This window comes from Physeter macrocephalus, chromosome 9 (genome assembly GCF_002837175.3).
Source record: "Physeter macrocephalus isolate SW-GA chromosome 9, ASM283717v5, whole genome shotgun sequence".
Classification (NCBI taxonomy): Eukaryota; Metazoa; Chordata; class Mammalia; order Artiodactyla; family Physeteridae; genus Physeter; species Physeter macrocephalus.
The window spans coordinates 92,485,618-92,506,334 of NC_041222.1; the positions used below are offsets into that span (position 1 = coordinate 92,485,618).

General features: G+C 50.9%; 1 protein-coding gene across 3 annotated transcripts in view; it reads right to left on the minus strand.

The window, feature by feature from the left end:
- The window catches only part of GFRA2 (GDNF family receptor alpha 2), a 300,510-nt gene that overhangs the window by 186,460 nt on the left and 93,333 nt on the right, over nucleotides 1-20,717 (minus strand). The window contains exons 8-9 of one of the 3 annotated variants that reach the window (XM_028494316.1): nucleotides 19,422-19,469; nucleotides 17,166-18,515 (exon numbers count right to left, since the gene is read on the minus strand). In XM_028494316.1, coding sequence (XP_028350117.1) covers nucleotides 18,393-18,515; nucleotides 19,422-19,469 — 171 coding nt within the window. In that variant the 3' untranslated portion in view covers nucleotides 17,166-18,392. Of the gene's footprint in view, nucleotides 1-17,165; nucleotides 18,516-19,421; nucleotides 19,476-20,717 lie in introns of those variants that run through there. The other 2 variants (XM_024130863.2, XM_028494317.1) reach the window with 2 other exon arrangements.

Here is a 20,717-nt window from a genome sequence, read left to right on the forward strand (position 1 = left end):
AATCAGGAACAAGACAAGGGTGCCCACTCTCACCACTATTATTCAACATAGTTTTGGAAGTTTTAGCCATGGCAATCAGAGAAGAAAAGAAATAAAAGGAATTCAAATTGGAAAAGAAGAAGTAAAATTGTCACTGTTTGCAGATGACATGATACTCTACATAGAGAACCCTAAAGACGTCACCAGAAAACTACCAGAGCTAATCAATGAATTTGGTAAAGTAGCAGGATACAAAATTAATGCACAGAAATCTCTTACATTCCTATACACTAACAATGAAAACTCAGAAAGAGAAATTAAGGAAACACTCCCATTTACCACTGCAACAAAAAGAAAACAATACCTAGGAATAAACCTACCTAAGGAGGCAAAAGACCTGTATGCAAAAACTATGACACTGATGAAAGAAATCAAAGACAATACAAACAGATGGAAAGATATATCGTGTTCTTGGATTGGAAGAGTCAACATTGTGAAAATGACTATACTACCCAAAGCAATCTACAGATTCAATGCAATCCCTATCAGATTAACAGTGGCATTTTTCACAGAACTAGGACAAAAATTTTTACAATTTGTATGGAAACACAAAAGACCCCGAATAGCAAAAGCAATCTTGAGAAAGAAAAATGGAGCTAGAGGAATCAGTCTCCCTGACTTCAGACTATACTACAAAGTGACAGTAATCAACACAATATGGTACTGGCACAAAAACAGAAATATAGATCAATGGAACAGGATAGAAAGCCCAGAGATAAACCCACACCCATATGATCACCTTATCTTTGACAAAGCAGGCAAAAATATACAATGGAGAAAAGATAGCCTCTTCAATAAGTGATGCAGGGAAAACTGGACAGCTGTAAAAGAATGAAGTTAGAACACTTCCTAACACCTTACACAAAAATAAACTCAAAATGGATCAAAGACCTAAACGTAAGGCTAGACACTATGAAACTCTTAGAAGAAAACATAGGCAGAACACTCCGTGACATACATCACAGAAAGATCCTTTTCGACCCACCTCCTAGAGTAATGGAAATAAAATCAAAAATAAACAAATGGGACCTAATGAAACTTAAAAGCTTTTGCACAGCAAAGGAAACCATAAACAAGACAAAAAGACAACAATCAGAATGGGAGAAAATATTTGCAAACGAAAAAGGGACAAAATTGAGTTATTTGTAATGAGGTGGATGGACCTAGAGTCTGTCACACAGAGTGAAGTAAGTCAGAAAGAGAAAAACAAATGCCTCATGCTAACGCACAATTACGGAATCTAAAAAAAAATGGTGCTGATGAACCTAGCGGCAGGGCAGGAATAAAGACGCAGACTTAGAGAACAGACTTGAGGACACAGTGGGGGAAGGGGAAGCTGGGACGAAGTGAGAGCCTAGCATGGACATATATACAGTACCAAATGTAAAATGGATGGCTAGTGGGAAGCTGCTGCATAGCACAGGGAGGTCAGCTCGGTGCTTTGTGACCACCTAGAGGGGTGGGATAGGGAGGGTGGGAGGGAGGCACAAGAGGGAGGAGATATGGGGATATATGTATACATATAGCTGATTCACTTTGTTGTACAGCAGAAACTAACACAACATTGTAAAGTAATTATATTCCAGTAAAGATATAAAAAAAAAAAATCTCTGCTCCACTTGGAGATTTTTCCAGTCATGGAGTGAAGTACAGAGCCATATCTGTCTTTTCCCCAAAATGGCTATTCTGTTGTCCCAATATCTTTTAATTAAACTTCATCTTTACCATATTGATTTGAGATGCCACCTGTATCATTTACTAATTTCTTATGTATGTTCTGAGCTATCTCGGGACTGTTCTGTTCCGTTGGTCCGTATATCTCTTCCAGTGCCACAGGGTTTTCATTACTGAAGCTGTGGAGTATTTTCAAATTCTCTGGTAGGGCTAGTCTCTTATTGTTCTTTTTTTTTTAAGTTATTTCTCAGGTTTTTTTGTTTATTTATTTTTCCATAAAAACTTTAGAACACCTTGTCTAGTTCCAGTGGGAAAGAAAAATTTGCTGGTATATTATTGGGATTGTATAAAACATATAAATGAACCTAGGAGCTATTGACCTTTTCATGATATCGAATGTTCACGTCCAAGAGCATGGCAGGGGCTGGGGTGAGGAGAGAGAATGAGTTCCAGCTGCAGGGTCTTGAGGCAGGTGTGTGACGGGTAATAAGTGTGGTGAGGGTCAAGTCTGAATTTATCGTGTTCCCCCAGCCATTCCTGCTGTGATCGTTTTGGAGCCAAAGTTCACCCCCATTGTTCCTAGTTCCCTCCTATTACTTGAGATTTTATGAGAGGACATAAGAGGTACTGAAGAACTTTAGCAGGACACGATAAATGTGATCTAATTTAAATCATCTCCTGAATATCCAATTTAGGATTAGAATTGCTCAAGTGTCACTGTGGGGAGAAAAAACACAGGAAGACAAGTTACAAGATTAGTGGGTGCTTCCTACCTACTAAGACTGGGGAGTGGGATTTACAAGGAGGGATAGATTCCCAGACACCCCAGAGCATGCAGCTGTGTTCAATAGCTTGCAACTGCTTCATGCAGGGGCTGGGGTCCTATGACACTGACACCAAAGGGAACGTGCAATATGGGTTTTAAGGTTTCCAGTTTAGAGAGAAGAGCATTTATGGATAGTAGAGAGGGGCCTCAGCAAGACATTGAGATCCATGAAATTTCTCCTTGTCTTTCAGGTAGGCCCTTCCCTCCATCCATCTGAGCCTTCCTGCAGACATATGAGCCTCCTGCTGGTGTTGGGCAGGTCATATTCCAGGCACACCAATCAACGCAAGATGCTCAGAGGCAGAGATGGATCTCATCTCTCTGTGCCTCTGCACACACTGCTTTTTCTCCTGGGTGACCCTTTTCCCCTTGGCTGCCTGGCATCTCTTGTCCATCCTTCCAGACTCAGCTCAAGCATCCCACCACCTCCATGAGGCCACCCTGACCCTTTCCTGTACACCAACAGTCATTAGTGCTCTGCCACCCTCCTGGGAGTGCTGTGTGCTCTGTACATCCTCTACTTGCTACGCCCAGTGGTATGCTTCCAAGAAGTCCTCCCCATTAGACCCCGAGCTTCTCCAGGGTGAGGACTTCCTTCACATTTCAGTGCTGGACACATAGAAAACATACAATATATGTTTGTAAAAATGGACAAGCTAACAAAGCAATAAGCAGGAGGCCCCGGGTTCAAATCCCAAGCCTCCACCACCACCACTTACCACAACTAAGTGACCTTGGACAAGGTATTAAACCTCTGTTAACCTCAGTTTCCATGCCTGTAAAATGGAGCAAACAATAACACCTTCTCATAGGATCGTTATTAGGATTAAGGAAGATAACCCATGTAAAATGCCTGAAAGGAACATAACTAAAATTAGCCACCATCTTTGCCGTTAATGAGATTTTAGTAAATGAGGTTTGAAGCTTGAGCTTCGTATTAAACAAGAGGATCCAGGGCCGGGCTCGGGGTCGCATTTCCTGTAGGAGAGCTCTTTCCACCTCTTCCAATAAATGTTCCTGCTCCGGCTGAGGCCAGAGTCGGTGTGCCGGGCCCCGCCAACGCAGATGGTCTCAGAGTTTCCCGGGCTGAGTGTCCTTTGCAGCAGCTGCCACAGTGACAGAGAGCTCCTGAGCTCACCACAAAGGCCCCGAAGTCTGGGTTGGCGTCCCGGTGACACGCGGGACCCAGCAGGGCAGAAGCACAATTATAGCTCCGTGGGCTTTCCAGAGCATTCATCAGAAATGCTTGCTGAACAGCAAATCCCAACTTTACATACAGTCCCATTAGAAAACCGCTGACAAAGGCCTGGTTATGTAACTGAGATGGCAAATAATGAGCACAAATGCTCCCCAGCAAAAGCAGAAGAAACACCCTCTAAGGCCCGAGTCATTCTCCAGAAGGAGATTGCAGAGAAAGTGGCTTGCCTGGCCCGAGCATTCGGAAAGAACTTTCCTCCCGAGAACAGACTTAATTGAAAACCTCTGGAGGACACCCTGCCGAACCGAAGGCCTGGGGATCTACCCGGGGTGGGTCGGGGAGAAGGGGTGACAGGTCTTTCTTCACTTCCTGGGAAGGTGTGGGGAGAGGACAGGGGACAGGAGTTTATGGGCACCAGGCACCCGTACACGGAAAGGGGACGCCCGTGCTGCTGGCTGGCCCATCGGGCACTTTTTAAGGCAGGTCCTCCTTGGGCTCCCCGTGGTCAGCACATAGCCGGCTCTGGATAAATGGTATTGAATGAATACATTTTTCCTGCATCTCAGGCTCCGGGCCCTCAGGGATTTCCAGAGGACTAGGGGAAGATGTGGGTCATCAGGGCGGAGGGGAGGGTGGCAGGCAGACCGCCTCCCCCTACAACGTCCCACCCGCCTCCTTGAGTTAATCACCACCCCTGGCTTCCTTTGTCTGAATCCAGGAGATGTGTTTCTTCCAGCTAAGGGTTAACCCCCAGCTCTCAGCCATGTGGAGTGAGTTCCCGCATAGATTATAAATCGGTGAGGGCTTCATAAAAAGCTGCTGAATAAATAGGCTATGCTTTAAAGGCCCTTAAATGTGAATTTAATTTTATACTGCAATTTGCATTTGGAAACTTGCTAAATGCCAATCCGTGCATGTGTCCGGGTGGCCGCCCTGAATGGATGCGTGTGTAGACATGATACAGCCTCAGGGCAAACTTCAGAGCCTTAACTCTGCACAGGAGCTCCCATCCCCACCCTACCACATTATTCATGCTGTCTATGGCAATGCTGTCGGAGCGTTTGACTTTGAACCCAGCCCGGAGACGAATCAAGGCCTTCAGAGTTACCCCCGGTCTGCCCCTGATGCCATCAGCCCGTGTAAGCCACGGGCAAAGGAGGCCTCACTAAAAGGCCAGGCCCCCTCAGCTTCCACAGGCTGGACTGGTTGGGATTCAGGCTCTGACCTTCTTCAGAGCAAACTTCAGGGACAGTGCCAACTGCTCTACAGGGCCTCTGGTGCATTTCCACCAGGCACAGGGCAAAGAGCAGTGACCCAGGCTCCCAGGCTACAGTTCCTATCCCAGCCCGGTAGCTCATGGGCTGAGAGATCCCCACCCCACCACTTAACCTCTCTGGCCCTCAAGCTTCTCTCAGAGAATCCAGATGAAAACCACTGCCAGCCTACTTCACAGTCCTGAGACGATGAAACAAGATCACGGCTGCGAAATAGCACTTTGGGAACACAAAGCTACATGCCTGCACCTCGGGTAACTACTGCAGCTTCAAGACAGCGCCCCGAAGCCCCGTGCTCGGAGGGCCCATAACCCCAGGCCAGGCTCAGTCTGTCCCCAGTAAGGGTCTCTGCCTACGGCCAGGTGGAGCAACATGGTGACGGGGAAGGTGTCCTTGCCTGATGTCAGAAGCCCAGGGTGCCAGCCAGCCTGGCCACCCAGCACTTGTCTAGACCTCAATTTCTCGCACTGTAAAATGAAAGTCAGACCATCTGGCCTCAAAGGCCCCTCCCAGATCTCTGTGCTAAAGACACACGGAACCAGACCAGTATTTGCCTGGACACTTTTTCTAATGGTGTCAGAAGTTTATTTGGGGATTTGCAGAGCCAGTGAGCCCAGTCCTGAGCCAGGTGGTCAAGATGACCCAAGAGGAGCATCAGGCAAGGTGCCTGGCTCCAGGGGCTAAAAGTCAAGTTAGAACACAAGACACATGGGGCACATCATTCACAGTACCGGAGACTTTTCTGCACTCATCATAAAAATTTGCTGAGCGCTTCCATCGGGCCAAGTACTCTGTTACACACTTTACTTATGTGGTCTTGTTGCACCTTCCACAACCCCACGAGGGAAATTCTATGACCTCCATTTTTATGAATCAGACAACAGAAGGTTAGATGCAAAGCAATTTGCCCAAGTTCACACAGCTGTTAAGGGAAAGAGCCAGAAAATGCCCATCCTGCTTCTCTCCAATGTCTATGGTCCTGAGTACAAGGCACTTGCCGGCTGGGGTTGGCAAAGAAGGCTTTGTGGAAGAGGAGTGTCGTTATTTATTTGTTCATGATTTATACCCCTCACCCCATGTAATTCCAAAAAAGCTTTAAAGTTGTGTTTATAATAAAGGTGTGCAATAATTGTAAAAGATCAAACCCCAGAGAGCAGAAAGAGAAGATGATTGTATCTGACATTTGAACTAAAATGTTCTATTTAATCATGTGTTCATTCATTCATCTCTCCATTCTATGAGCATTTATTGAGTATCTTGTAAGGTCCAGCTCCAGATCCTGTGCAGGGCGTACTGAGCTGAGGGACACACTCTGACCTCAAGGAGCTTAAAGGGGGATGAGTGTGTGTGTGTGTGTGTGTGTGTGTGTGTGTGTGTGTGTGTGTGTGTGTGTGTGTGTGTGCGCGCATGCGCGCGCGTGTTGAGAGAAAGGAAATGAAACAGTCAGCCTGATAATGTTCTGTAGGAGGAAAGCAAGAACACCAGTAGCACTGAAGTCAGCCTCTCTCCCAGACTTGGGGAGTCAAAGAAGTTTTCCTAGAAGGAGGATATGTAAGAGAGGTTGGCTAGTCCAAGTATTTCAGACATTAGAGCTCCTAAGCACACAGTTTAATTGCGTTTTCTGGCAACCAAAGCAGAAAGGGGAACTACGATCCGTTCCACAGTAGTCTAACATCGAGGGAGCCTTTATTTCCCTGTACTCAAGTCTAACGTCATATGTATCCATGTTTCAGGGACATGGCCTATCAGGGGCAGTGTCTTTCAGAATGGGTTTGCAGACAGTGCAAACCTCCATCAAGTGGCCGTGACTTACAGCAATCTCCCAAGAGAGCCGAGAGTAGGACGCTGGAACGTCACCCAGTGCACAGAGTTAAACAGGGAATCAAACTAATGCAGTGCCCCATGTGGCTTTCCAGTTCCCAAACTTGGTGCTGCAATTGAGCAGAAGAATATACGAGTAGGAAGTGAGAAAACCGGGAAATGAGAAGGGAACCTATTTTTTAAGAGCCTGCTATGTACCAGCCCCTGCACTAGGCATTTCATCCAATACCTCCAACTTTTCAAAGTGGCTTCCCAAGGTCACAACGCTGGAGCTTACTGTTGAAGTCCTGGAAATTGAGCTGGCCCGGGTTGAGACAGCCCATCTTCTCAAGTTGGCCACCCACAGCTCTTACCCACTCCGCTCATTCTAGATTGCCTGACACCTGGTCCAAACCACTCACCGGATGGAAGAGGAAACTGGGGCTGACAGATGCAAGTGACCTAGACCAGGAGGGGGGCCGCTTGCCTGACTCCCTTACACATTTTCCTCCAAGTCTTGCTCATCCTGGCAGATCAGCCAGGCTAGAGCCCCCACTAACTGCTACTTCTCAGCGGTGAGGAGCTTTTGAGGACCCCTCTGCCCTTTGCCTGCCCTCCATCTCAAAGGCATGGCCACTTCTTACAGCTTTAAGGGCCAGACACAGAATTCTCCAAAGAAAGAACACATCCAGGACTCTATCCAAAGGAATGCGGCGTCCCAAAATCCCATCCATCTTTTATTAGGAGAATGCAGTGTCCCAAAATCCCATCCATCTTTTATTAGGAGACAATATCCAGCCAGCGCAGGGAAGCCAAGAAAAGTGAAAGGGGAAATCCTTCCACCAGCCTGCTCTGTGGATGCTTCTCTCTTCCCATGCACACTTCCTCTGATTTCTCTCTGAGTTCATGTGCAAATAGCTAATGACATTTTTAAAAGGCACATGAGGCACTTAGCTAAATTCCTCACTAGTTGAAAATTATCGCAGGAAGAATACCTTCATGGGGCCCATGGAGGGAAACGGCCCTGGGTGGGAAGGCAGGCAGGCAGGCAGGCAGCAGGACCCACCGGCTGAGTGGGCTTCCTCCCAGCCACTGCTAGGACAAATCGTGGTCCCCGTGGTCACCTGAGACCACAAGAAGCTGCGTGGATAGAGGGCCGGGCCAAAGAGGCAGCGTTCATACAGTCCGGTCATTTCTCTGTCCACTTCCTGTGATTTGCTAGTCAGTCAGCTTCCCACGAAGGAACTCAGGGTTTGGTTCAGAGAACTGTATAAGAGGAAAAAATTCCACCCACCCTCTGTGTCCTGCCAACAAGCAACTTCTACATGTGCGCATATATACATATACCCACTTGTGTACGCATATCCCAGGGGCCCTCACTGCAGAACGAGAGCATCAGAAAGAGAAAACATGTGTGACCCCGCAGTCGTGAAAATGACAGAGCTGATCCACTGAGCTCCACTAAGTACAAGTATCCTTTTAAGTACAAGATCGTCAGCAAACTTAGAAAACGTAAGACCCAGGGCTGGCCATTCCCGGTCCCTCCCTTTTCCTTTGTCTTCAAAAGTCAGCATCTTAACACATATATATGGAATCTAAAAAAAAAAAAAAAAAAATGGTTCTGAAGAACCTAGGGGCAGGACAGGAATAAAGACACAGACGTAGAGAATGGACTTGAGGACACGGGGAGGGGGAAGGGTAAGCTGGGACGAAGTGAGAGAGTGGCATGGACATATACACGCTACCAAATGTAAAATCGATAGTTAGTGGGAAGCAGCCGCATGGCACAGGGAGATCAGCTCGGTGCTTTGTGACCACCTAGAGGGGTGGGATAGGGAGGGTGGGACGGAGGGAGATGCAAGAGGGAGGAGATATGGGGATGTATGTATATGTATAGCTGATTCACTTTGTCATACAGCAGAAACTAACACAACATTGTAAAGCAATTATACTCCAATAAAGATGTTAAAAAAAAAACGTTAGCATCTTTGTGACCCCTGACCGGAGGGAGGTGGAGGAACTTTGGCCTCTGACCCCAGCCCTGGCCCCTGACCAAGGCTCATCACTCTCTATCACCACTGGCCAGGAGGATGATTATCCTATAGATGCCCTCACCCAAATGCACTTTTCATGAAGTTGTGTTTGTTCACCAGAGCACATTGGAATCTTCCCATTTTATCGTTCTCCTAAGATTGTAAGTTTCCTCCCCATTTCGAGAGGCAGCTGTTGGTCTCAGTTATAATGGCTTGGTGATCTTCAACAAGCTCCCTGTCCCTCGGCTAATGGCCTTTCTCAATCACATACCTGAACAAGCAAGACTGGGTTTCCCCTTTCCTTATCAGTAGTTCCCACTTAGTAAATAACAACCCCCCCCCCCACCCCACTCCCCTTTCCTCCCTCTCTAACCAGGCTCCTCCTTAACACTTCCACGCTCAGGCACGTGCCCTGGGTTGATTTTTCCTTACTAACTTCCCAGCTTATTTACCAAGACATCTGGCCGCAGTGCAGAGCAAGCATGCACTCTTGGTGCAAATTCAGAAAGAGACTTGTAGAAGCCTGGCTTTTTTGCACTGGAATGTCATTTTTTTTTTTCCCTAGGAGGTTGAGGCTGGGTAAACCAGGACATGAGGTTATTTAAAGGGACAGGATGCAGAAATCCAGATGACAGTCACGCTTCATTATAGGATAAGCTTTCCGCAGAGGAACTCAGCTGAACTTGTTTAAACAGATGTCCGAGTTTCTATCCGCTACCAAGAAGCTCTCCCCACAGGGTTCCCTTCAACATCCTCGATTCCGACCAGGCTGAGATCCACGGTGCTTTGATGGCTGAACCAAAATTCTCTTTGTTCTACCCAACCGAAGAGAGTTTGCTGAGCAAATTAATTCTTTTAAATGAGATTTCAGGGTATGTATGTAACCGCCTAAGAGAAGAAACCAAAGGAGGATCGGACTAGGAAATAGAGTCTGGATTTCTAGCCTCAGCCTTGCTGCTGAGGACACACTGTGTGGCCTGGGATACTATGTAGTCTCTGGACTTGCTTCAACAAGGCAAAAGTTGTCCCAGGCTAGCACTCTCTGGGTTTCTGCTTCAATATACTAATTCCAGATTTCTGTTCCTCATTTTTTCTCAGTGTTCCACCTGCACACTCTCCTGGGACCCACTGAAATTCCATATCTACTTTCTTTCAGTCAATCAACAAACACTTGCTGAAGTTCCTCTCTGCCAGGCACTGTAGCAGGTGCTAAGGACATGGTGCTGAAAACACAAAAGATGAAGATCCTGCCCTCTTGGAGTTTACATTGTAGTAGAAGGAAGTAGATAATAAATACCCAACACACACTCTGCACACACATGAACATATATGTGTATGTGTGGTAGAGTGGATCTGAAGGTGGTAAGTGTGATAAGCTTTGGGAAAGTAAGTGCTCAAGATGGGAAGTCCTGAACTAGGGGGCAAGGAAGTGTGCCTTGGACAAGGAAGATCTCTTTAATTAGCTGACATCTGAGCAGGGAACCTGAAGGAAGGAAGGGAGGGAGGGAGATGGAACAGCCACTACAAAGACTCTAAGGTGGGAGCCAGCCTGGTGTGTTCAAAGAACAGCAGGAGGCCAAGGTGGCTGGAGCAGACTGGAGGCACTAGGGAACAGTTGGAGAGGAGGTGGGAAAGGCAGCCAGACCAGATTCTGGGGACCTCCCAGGCCATTTCAAGGCCTACTTTAGATATTAGACTATATTTGTTAAGCAAGATTCTGTAGTTTAGATTTTTTATTCATTTAGAAGAGTCTACCTGAACTCCCCAGTTAATTCAAATGAGAGGAACTTGGCCCCAGGTGGTAGAGGGATGCAAGAAAATGCACAGTGAAATCTGAAGAGGCTAAAACGAGGGGGGAAACGGCCATACTTGAACAAACCGCAGGAGCAGAGGAGGCTGCCTGACACACTGATGTCAAGCTCAGAGTTTCTGCTCTCAACTCCACGCCCTGTGGAAGGGAGAGTACCCTACAAAGGGGCTGGACCAGACAATGGGGAGATGCAGACGCCACGAAGGCGACAGGGAGGCCAGTTCAGGGACTTTAGGTGGATGGCCCCCCGAGATGCTGCTCAGTTGGATCCAGCCTCTGAGAGGAAGAGCAGCCTGAGCTGAAGCAGAAGACTTGGAGGGAGAAAGCCTCACTTCTCCAGGGACTGCAAATGCTGAACAAAAATGCCTGCACCAGAAGGTGACAAGGGAGAAAGCCAGCCAGGCAGAAGAAGGCTCAAAAGGAAGAGGACGAAAGACAGATTTCCTGGAAGAGAATGATTCCAAGTGTGCGCCAAGCTGAATTCCTAACAGGACACGGCCATGGGGAGTCAGCTAACCTCGGGGCACAGCCAGGGCCGTACCCAGAGCCCACACCTGTGGTCTCAGAGCCCACCTGCCAAAGGTGGAGGCTCTGGAGTCGCTTCAACAGTAAGGAAAGGTGTCTGAGGCCACAGGCCCGGCCGGACAAAGAGGATGGAGCAGGGGGTCGGGGTGGGGATGGCAGATTCTCTGGGGGAACAGCCCCCAGGGATAGAAGCCAGAGGTCCTGCAGATGATGAACAGAACCTGAGGGGGTCCCCGGGAGCACCCATCTCCCACCGGAAATCAGTCACATGATCAGTTACAGTTATTCAGATGGAGGTGGCACCCCCAGTCCTCCCACTGTCCTGAGCGTATCAAATTTTGTACTGAGGATGTGGATTCCTGAGTCCCCATGGAGATGCCCAGGACAGGGCCAGGCTGAGCTGTCCCCCTGATGCGTGGGGAAGAAAGCCCCACCCTGCTCTCTGAGTGGGGTCCCTTTCCGCCGGCAGACTCAGGGCGGGTGATGGGGTGGAGTGGAGGAAGTCCCGCCAGCCGACGCCCAAAGAGGAACGAGGCCCACAGCCCTAGCTCAGCCCCACCTCCGCTCGCAGCAGGGAGGGACCCAGCAATTGTAGCTGCTCCCCAGATTGCCCGGGCTTTTTCTAGGCCTGTCCTTCCACAGCTGCCCTGGGCTGGACAGAGAGATGCATGGGTTTGGGTGAGTTTGAGGGGCTAGTGAGGGGGTCATCGCCATCCCCTGGGATGACAGCATCTCTGGACCATTTCCAATCATCAATAAAGTCAAGCCTCCTCCATTTGGGAGAGAAGGTGATTTCGGCAGCCCCCCAGGTAGAAATGCTATAACTATACTTCTGAGAGGCAGGCCTTTTCATCCTTCATGTCACTGCGGCCCCACACTCACCCAGCTTTCTAACACAGTGAGAATTAAGAGTGATTTCAGGTTACTGGGGCCCCTGAAAAAAAAAGGCCTTTCATCTTCCACTGAGGATAAAAGTGAAGGATGGACTGGGCCAGTGGTGTTATCCCACAAGGATTTGTTTGGCCAACCAGGCCGGACTCTCGTTTTGAGATGGAGAAGAGCGAGAGCTGCGGCCTGTATTTTAAATTGTCAAGTGTCCGCACGCGGGTGGGCGGGGGAGGAGAGGAGAGAGGTCAGTCCACCAGGCTCAGGAAAAATCAAGGGGGAGGTTTTCCCGGAAGCCTCTCTTCTGGCTGCAAGAACTTCAGCACCCCGAAGCATGCTCACGGTGGTAACCATGCCAACTCCTCCTACGGGGACGTTAGATGAGAATTAGTCACTTCTGCCTGGCTGGTCCCAGTGGAGGAGGCTCTGTGACCTCTGACTGCCCAGCAGGATCCAGGTCAAAGGGGTGACTAGAGAGCACCCCACCCAGGGAGGGAGGCCAGGGCCGGGCTCGGTGGGGGCTCCATGCGGCCGATGGGTATGAACTTTCCAGGAAACACTGTTGTCTGAAAAGAGGAAATGGGGCAAAGCATGAGGGACACTACCGTCAGCCATACCCAGAAGGAGACCCAAGGCAGCAGTCCGCAGTTCTGCATAAGACGATTGGTGAAAAATTGGAGCAACCAAGCAGGGCGGCGGAGTTGATTGAAAGAGAGGTGAATTCCACCTCCTTCCAAGTTATTCTGTGCCACGCTGGTGCGTTCAGAAATAACTGGCAGTCATAGAATCACAGAATCCTACTGTGGATGGGAACCTTGGAGAGCAGCGTCTCTGACCCTTCCCTTTGTAGGCGAGGAAAGTGGGAGCCGGCCAGGTTAAGTGACTTGCCGACAGCCACGCAGGGGCTCTCAGAGCCCCACTGCCCTGCTGGACCTTCTCTGCATTCGCACGTGAACTTCTCCCCTCACAACCCCTGGAGCGGCAGCTTCCCTTGCCCTGGACCACGGGTCCTTCTGGCGCCTTCCTGCAAACCAGGGAATGGTACCCCCTCCTTAGGGCTCAGGTGGATACATGGATGGATGAGCTGAGAGCAGCTGAATTGCAACCTCATACGCCCTCCCGGCCCGATGGCCCTGTACACAGGACAACTTCAAAATCAGCCGTGCAGCCCTCATGCTCCAGACCACACCTATGTTTGTACGGCCCACAGGCTACCTGGATTCTCCCTCACAGCCCCTGCCCAATGTGGGGCTTCTCCTCCCAGCGTCCTCTTCCACCAGCTCACCTGCCTTTACCTCCCTGTCGCAATGGCAACCTGCCCTCTCTCTTCCTCCGACCTGTAGATGATTTCAGCCCCACCTCCCGTCACCACTTCCTGCCACCAAAGCCCTATGATCAGAGCGCCTGGGACTGAGAGCTTGGTCTCAGAGATCACCTAGAACAGGGGGTTCAACTCCAGCCTGGGACTCTTTTTGTAAATCCAGTTTTATTGGAACACAGCCAGGTCCCATCACTTACGTATTGCCTCGGTTGTCAATCTATAGTGGCCGAGTTGGTAGTTGCAACCAAGACGCCACGGCCCATCAAGCCTGTCATATTTATTACCTGGCCCTTGAAAACAAATGTTTGCCAATCCCCAATCTAGAGCAACATTTCTGAGGCTCAGGGAAGTTCCGTGACTTAGCTAGGGTCGCTAACCGATGGGTGGCCAAGCCAGAGTTTGAGCCCAGGTCCCCTGACACCCTCTCCAGGTATACCCCAGACTTCAGGAGGAGAGAATATGGACTTGAATATGTCCACAGACTCCCGCCTCATTGCCAGCCCTTTTTTCTATAGGGAAGTCACAGGGGAGGCGGTTCTGCTCACAAAGCATCACGATGACTCAGAACTCATTCCCAAAAGCTTGGGTTGCGGACCTGGGGCTCCCTCCCTGCAGGGAGTTCCTCAAAACCCCTGGCGGTGAAGCTGCTCTGGCCTTGCCCTGGGCCCCACCAGGGATGCCACGCCAGCCTGCCTGCCCCATCTCCTATGACCAGTCAAGGCGTCCTGGTCTCAGTTTGGAGCTGGCGCACTCACGGCAAAGGCACATCTGCTGCCTTCCCGAGTAGAGGGGGGGTGGCCACTCAGAGAGAGGACTCCAGGCAGCGTGACATTGGGATGTTCTGTAGTCACTGTCCTCAGCGACTCGCAGATCAAATCGACTCTGCTTTACATACGGGAGGGAGTTTCCTTTTTTCCCCTCGCCTCCCCACCACCCTCTTAACTCCACTTGGCAATGCTTCCAAGAGCAGAGTCCAGGGGCCTGATGGTGATCATTTCTTGTTTCTGCCACAGGGAATCCGTGCAAACATCTCAGGACACAGAGAGGAGGAGGAAGAAGGGAGAAGCTCCAAGGGCAGACCCCAGCACGGCTCTTCCCGCTGCCAAGAGGAGGAACCCTGGCCGGCCAGGCGGGAGCTGAGAATCTACGGAGGCCCGGCGTCATGTGGCCACTGGGCGAAGGGAGGGGCGTAGCTGAGTGCCAGGCACTTGGCAGGGTATCCCATTTAATCCCAACACCGTTCTCATGAGGCAGGGCTGCCGGCCTCTTTTCAGAGATGAGAAACTGAGGCTCAGATTGGACATGGTCACCCAGCTGGTGATCAGCAGATTTGGAATTCAACTCCAGGTCTGCCTCACCCCCAGAGGTACCCTCTTTCCAGCCCTGGAGCTGCCACAGCCGGGCCCGGCTGGGACCTGGGGATGAAATCCTTGGAAGGACTCATGAGAGCAGCGTTGGGCAGTGCTGGGAAACCTGTGTTGCCAAACAGGGCCTGGGGTGCAGGGAACTGAGATAACAACTCTGTGTCTGATCTCGGAACAAGGCAGGGAACCAGCCGTGCGGCCCACACACCAGGGCCGCCCAGGGCCAGGGCGCGGCCCGCTGGATGCCAAGTCCCTCTGAGCCCCTGAACCAGCCTCCTCGGATCCCCCACTGCCGCCGTGGGTCTCTTCTGGGCCTTTAGCCCAGTCGAGTGGTCCCAGCTGCATTGAGAGGAGGGTGGCAGGGCGAGAGCCAGGCAGGAAGCTGATGTCTGGGTTCTGGGCAGAACCACAATTGCCCCAGGCTGGAAGCTTACCCAGGGAGGGCAGAAGTATCCCAATAGGGTTTCAGTCTTGGCAATATACTAGAGCTTCGAAAACAGGATAAGACAGCCTTGCAGACAGGCATATCCCAGATCAGCAGTCCCCATGGGGCTGGTGGCAAAAAGAAAAAGCTCATTTTACAGACTGCTGACTCTGCAGTAAGGGCACAGTGGGCCTATACTTCATGTGGATGACTCTCCCCGAAAGAACGCGAAAGTAATTTCAGATCTCTGGTGGCCCCTACCAATCTTGTCTCAATTCCTTTCCTGCTTCTCTCCACTTATCTGTCCCCCAGCCTAATGTCAAGGTGTAGGTTCAAATGCCTTAATGTTACTAAGATTCATTCAAACCATTAAACTAATTAGCATTAAGATAGTGAAACTTTATTCTTCCCAGTTTTATTTACGTTTTTTTTTTTTATTTACGTATTTTGAGAGGATCATGGAGAACAGGGATCATCGCAACCAAAGGAATGAATATTTAATGGTAAAATTTCAGCTATGTGATACCTGGGTGGGGAGACGTTTTAAGGCAGAGTAAAGCTGCCCAGCCTCTATTCCTCCTTCACAATGGCACCTCCATTTCCTTTGGGGAAATTTTCTCTCCCCCATGATGCAAGCCAAGGGCTTATCTCCCATTAGGGATGCCAGACGTGACATACAGCCTCCTCTCCCACCCAAGTCGGGCAGGAGGTAGGCACAAGGCCCCAGCTGAGCCAGCTGGATGACAAGGGTTGGTTGTCGTTCATCACAGAGACAGCGGCACGCTGACCCTGCAGACTGTGCCTTCTGTCCCTTCAAATGTCCTTTGGTTCCTGCCCGAGCCTCCCTTGGTCCTCCCATCTCCCACTGAGTCTATAAGCCAACTTCTCCCAAAGCCTTCTAAGTGAATCAGTCGTTGCTGTTTGCAAAGAACATGGATTGCCAGCTGAACGCCACAGCTGTTCTACCTTGCTCTACCCACGGAAGGCCAGCGGTGGCTGGGGAAGAGGGCAGGCTGGCTCACTGCCCCTCCATCAGAGGCTGGAACTTAGCACACCAACCTGATCACCACCAGGGACCAACGTTCCTAGCGCGTGTGCAGCCAGGAACAAGAGCCATTGGGGGACCCAGGATTGGGAGAGAGAAGCATCTCATCTCCCAGTGGTGACAGGATGGGACCATGTGCAGCCCTGAAGGTCGTGCTGACACAAGAACCATCCCTTCTCCTGGCAGTCTTCCCTCCTCCCTCCTGCCGTGTGCATACTCACACGTGCCCTGAGCACACACGAGCCCACACTGGCCAGCACGCGCGCGGGCACACGCACACGCACACACACGCACTCGGCCAGCAGGCATTCCCCTAGTATTCTCGGAAGGAGAATCTCTCCAAGAGAATATGGCAGGCCCAGTGTCCGGGCAGAGCCTGGGTGGCAAACGGAGAAAAAGAGAAAAAGGATGGACCACAACTGTCTTCCTTCTCTGCTGGGACCCAAGAGGCCAGGTCTCTGCCTTCACAATCGCATACCTTAAAAAAATCAGGAGTCCCAGCAGGAAGATACCACCCACTCTACATAAGACAGACTGCGCCGTGCCTCACAGGGCCACCCAGGCAGCCTTCAAACAAAAACAGCTGCAAGATGTGATGTCAGGTTGTCTCCACCCCCCCAACCCCAAGGCTACTTTCATTCTCTTCCAGTTTGGAACCAACGGGCATTGGTGCTGATCGGGAAGGGAGGGAGGAGATGACAGGTGAACAGCCCGCAGGCTCAGCACAGCTGGGACCTCAGCCCCACCGTCTCCTAACAGAGCTCTATCACCCACACCGAGGACACACGACAGACACACGTGTGCACACGCGGACACACACGCTCTCCCAAGGCCCACCAGAAAGCCCCGGGAAGCAGCCGAGAGGTTGGCACTGGGCCAAGAACAAAATAGGGGCAAAGGCACACCCAGAGTGAGGCAGAAGGCAGACTCCTTCCTAGTACGTTTATTGGAGCCTCTGCTAAGCGTGACATGGATCAGGGACCCTCTTCTGCTGCCCCGTCAACCCAACTGGGGCGGGGACACGGGGAGCCAACCTCCTCTTTTTCCCATTATAGACAACATTATTAAAAAAAATAAACTTTACAATAATACATTTTCGCTCATCTGTTAGGGTATTGTTTCGTTAGTTTTGTTCCTTAAAAAAAAGGAAAGGAGGGGGAACCACACGATATATGTATACGGATGTGTATATACATATATGTTGAGAAAGGAGCCGTGTTATGTACATACAGTGTGCGTACGTCTCGGAAATGAGGAAAGAGGAGAGAGAGGCAGAGAGAAAAGAGTTGGAGAGAGCCGCAGAGACCAGAGTGTGGTGCAGATAGACGGGCCACGGTGGTCTTCTCTGCCCCTCTCAGCGCCAGCCCCTCCCTCCCAAGGGAGAACCACCAAATGGACCCAAGAGAAACCAAGGGAGTGGACAAAAAAATCATTTCTCTTTGATTTCAAAACTCCTGCCACCAAGCAGGAAGAATCAGCCTTGAGCTGGTATCCAACTTTTGCTCCCAACCCCCAACGGGATATCCCAGGCAGGCTGGGCTCCCAAGCCCCCTGGAACTGCCCAGCCTCCCACCCTGTGCTACAGTGGAGGTCAAGGGGGCTCAGCACCACAACCCTCCACAGGTCAGATCCAGCCCTCAGAGAAGGGAGGCGAAATAACCTCCATCCTTGAAGCCAACTGGAGGTGCTGAAGGTACCCAGCTGGACCCCAAGGGGGGCAGCCTCGCTGCTCTGCTGCCCGACGCCCCCCGCCAGACCCCGGCAGGTCCCCGGAGTGGGGACCTTGAGAAGAGCGGCAGCCATCCTGCCCCAGCCCATGTCCCTTAGGCAGTGGGCATGTCATCCTGGTCTCTCATGTCAGCAGGGTTCAGAGAGGAAAACACCAGAAGAAAGTGAAGGGCATCTCTAGACCCTTGTGCCCTCCTCAGCACTGGGTTCCCCCTGCCAGGGGACCTCTGGGCCAGCTCTTAGGCTGCCCGCCTGCTTGTCTGTTTGGTTTAGAAAAACTTCTCCAGAGAAGAAACCTGGGAGGAGACAGGTTCAGAGACAAGGTGGGAAAAGACATTTTTTTTTTTTTTGCAAGGTGTGTGTGTGTCTGTGTGTGTTTCCATTTTGTCAGGCGGGTGTCCTCGTCCGTGTAGCTTTCGGAAATCTCCCAATGCGATTCCCAGAGCCTACAAGGCCAGCTTCAGCATCAGGAAGGAGACAGCGGTCAAGGCAGCCGATGGTCTGGCTCTGCGGGGGCCTGAGTTAGGTTTGACCACCCTTTTACTCCCTGGGATGATATTGGTCGTGAGCTGTGGCCAGGCAGAGCAGGAACAGAAGCAGAGAGAAGGACAAACGAGTCAGTAGGGCTGGGATCAGACAAAAAAAAAAAAAAAACAGAAAAAAAGACTCTGGAAGTGGAGCAGTACGGCCCCTGCCCTCCTGGTCACCCAGGGGACCCTCTTTCGCAGAGCCAGGCTTCCATGGAGCTGGGCTGTGCCTCAGCTGACTACTCGGGGAACAAGGCAGCAGCCCCCCGGGCAACGGGCTGCTCTCCCTGCCTGGCTGGTGCAGACCAGCGAGGATGGGGATGGTATAAAGATCTAAAGGAAGAAAGTCCCGGGGTCCACAGGACCTGCTTCTGGAGAGGGGAAGGGAGGGGAGGCGAGGGGTGAAGAGAGAAGTTCCATCCTCCGGGTTCCTAAATTTGTTGAAATCCCTCCTTCACGGAGCCTCCCGCTGCATACCGCTGTCTGAACTCTCTCTTTCTGCAGACTCTTACACTAACTTTACTTCTCCTCTAAGTTATATATATGCTATACATATACATAGTCACAGATCTACTTCCTGCCCTTCCCTTCAAGGAAGGGCCCATGTCCTGTGCCATCTCTCCCCCTCCTCAATGTCACAGAACCAGCACAGAGCAGGCTGCTGAGAACACCTGTCTTGAAGAGTCAGGAAGGCTGGCCAGGACCTCTGCTCAGAGCAGCCTCTTGCGTCTCACCCAAGAGACAAGTAAGGGCCCTGGCTGCAACATCTACACCCATCCACCCTCACCCCCGACAGAGTGAGCACCTACCCAGGTCCAGGTGGGCCACAAGCTCAGCCAGCCCAGTCCATGCAATGGAATCTGGGAGCTTCAAGTCCAGGGCTCTCCTGGAAAACAACCCCCTCTGGCCCAGCCCCCGGCACCCACCCCCACTCAGGCCCTCACTCACCTCTGTGAAGCACATGCTTAACTCTTTGGAGTTATTGGCCTTCAGCCCCTGCTCCTGTGGGAGAGAAGGCGCTAGTAAGGATGGGTCAACGGGGCTGGGTCTCTGGCCGGGCTTTGTCCCATGACTCAGATGAGACGACACATTCCGTGGCCCTGCCATCCAGCCCTGACATCACAGTGTACACGCAAAAAGCACTGGCAGCACAGAGACCTTTGCCCTTCTCTGACACTCTCAGCGGTTAGGATTCTTGAAGAAGAGAGTTCTAACTCTGCTCTCCAACTTATAGCCTAATAGACTAATAAGCCACTCCCGGGTCTGTCTACCATACTCAGAGTTCCTCTTGATGAGGCAGGGACCATGTTTTCTTTCCTTGTATAACAGCAGCTCAATAAATGTTATACTCAGTTACTGTTTGTTAACCATCATTCATTAACATGTCTGTGAATGAATGAATGAATGAATGAATGCCACAGATCAGAACTAGCATCCCAGTGCCAGCTCCAGAAAAATCATGAGTCCTCATTGGGCTCATGGGGAAGAGAGCTGTGATTGATTAGTGATGTCTGCCACTGGAGCAGGTTAGGCGGCCATCTGGCCATGGTGCCAGGTGCTGGCTGTTCCATCCTAAACAGTTGTGTGGCCCCTGGGAGCTCTGTGGTCCAGGTGAGGAGTGAGGAAGGAAAGCCGGCTTGGTGATGACTCCAGGGTTTTCCACCCCTGGCACAACCACCTGGATGAGGACCAGAGGGTACGCGTGATCAGCAGCCCTTTGTGGTCATCAACATAATAGTGATCCATGGGAACCAGCTGGGAGATGTGATGTTTCTAAACTGGCCTCAAATGGCTCTGGCCACCAGAAGCAACTGGGAAGCCCAAGAAATTATGCCTAAACCACTGCTCTTGGCCAGAGGTATTAATGATGCCTTGAACATCACAGGCAATCTACCACCCAGGGCATCTGGTCAGCTAAACAAGGCCCCAGCTGTCACACAAAGGTCCCAGCCAAGAGCAGAGTCACTACCGAAGGTAGAAATGTGCTCATGGGGACAGTGAGTGCAGCCGAGACAGAATCAGAACCTCAACCAAGGAGAATCTTGTTTAAGACCTCAGCACCAGTGACTTTGGGTGCCAAGATCTAGCCCGGCCAAGCCACCAACCTGCATCCCTGCAGAAGGGTGTGTGCTCGGAGGCCCCTGCGGACCCAAGGACTGGATTCCACTGCCCAGGACCAAGTGCAGCTCCAGACAGGGCTGTGGGAGGTCACTGCCTGGTGGAGCCCGCCCATCCCACCTCAGA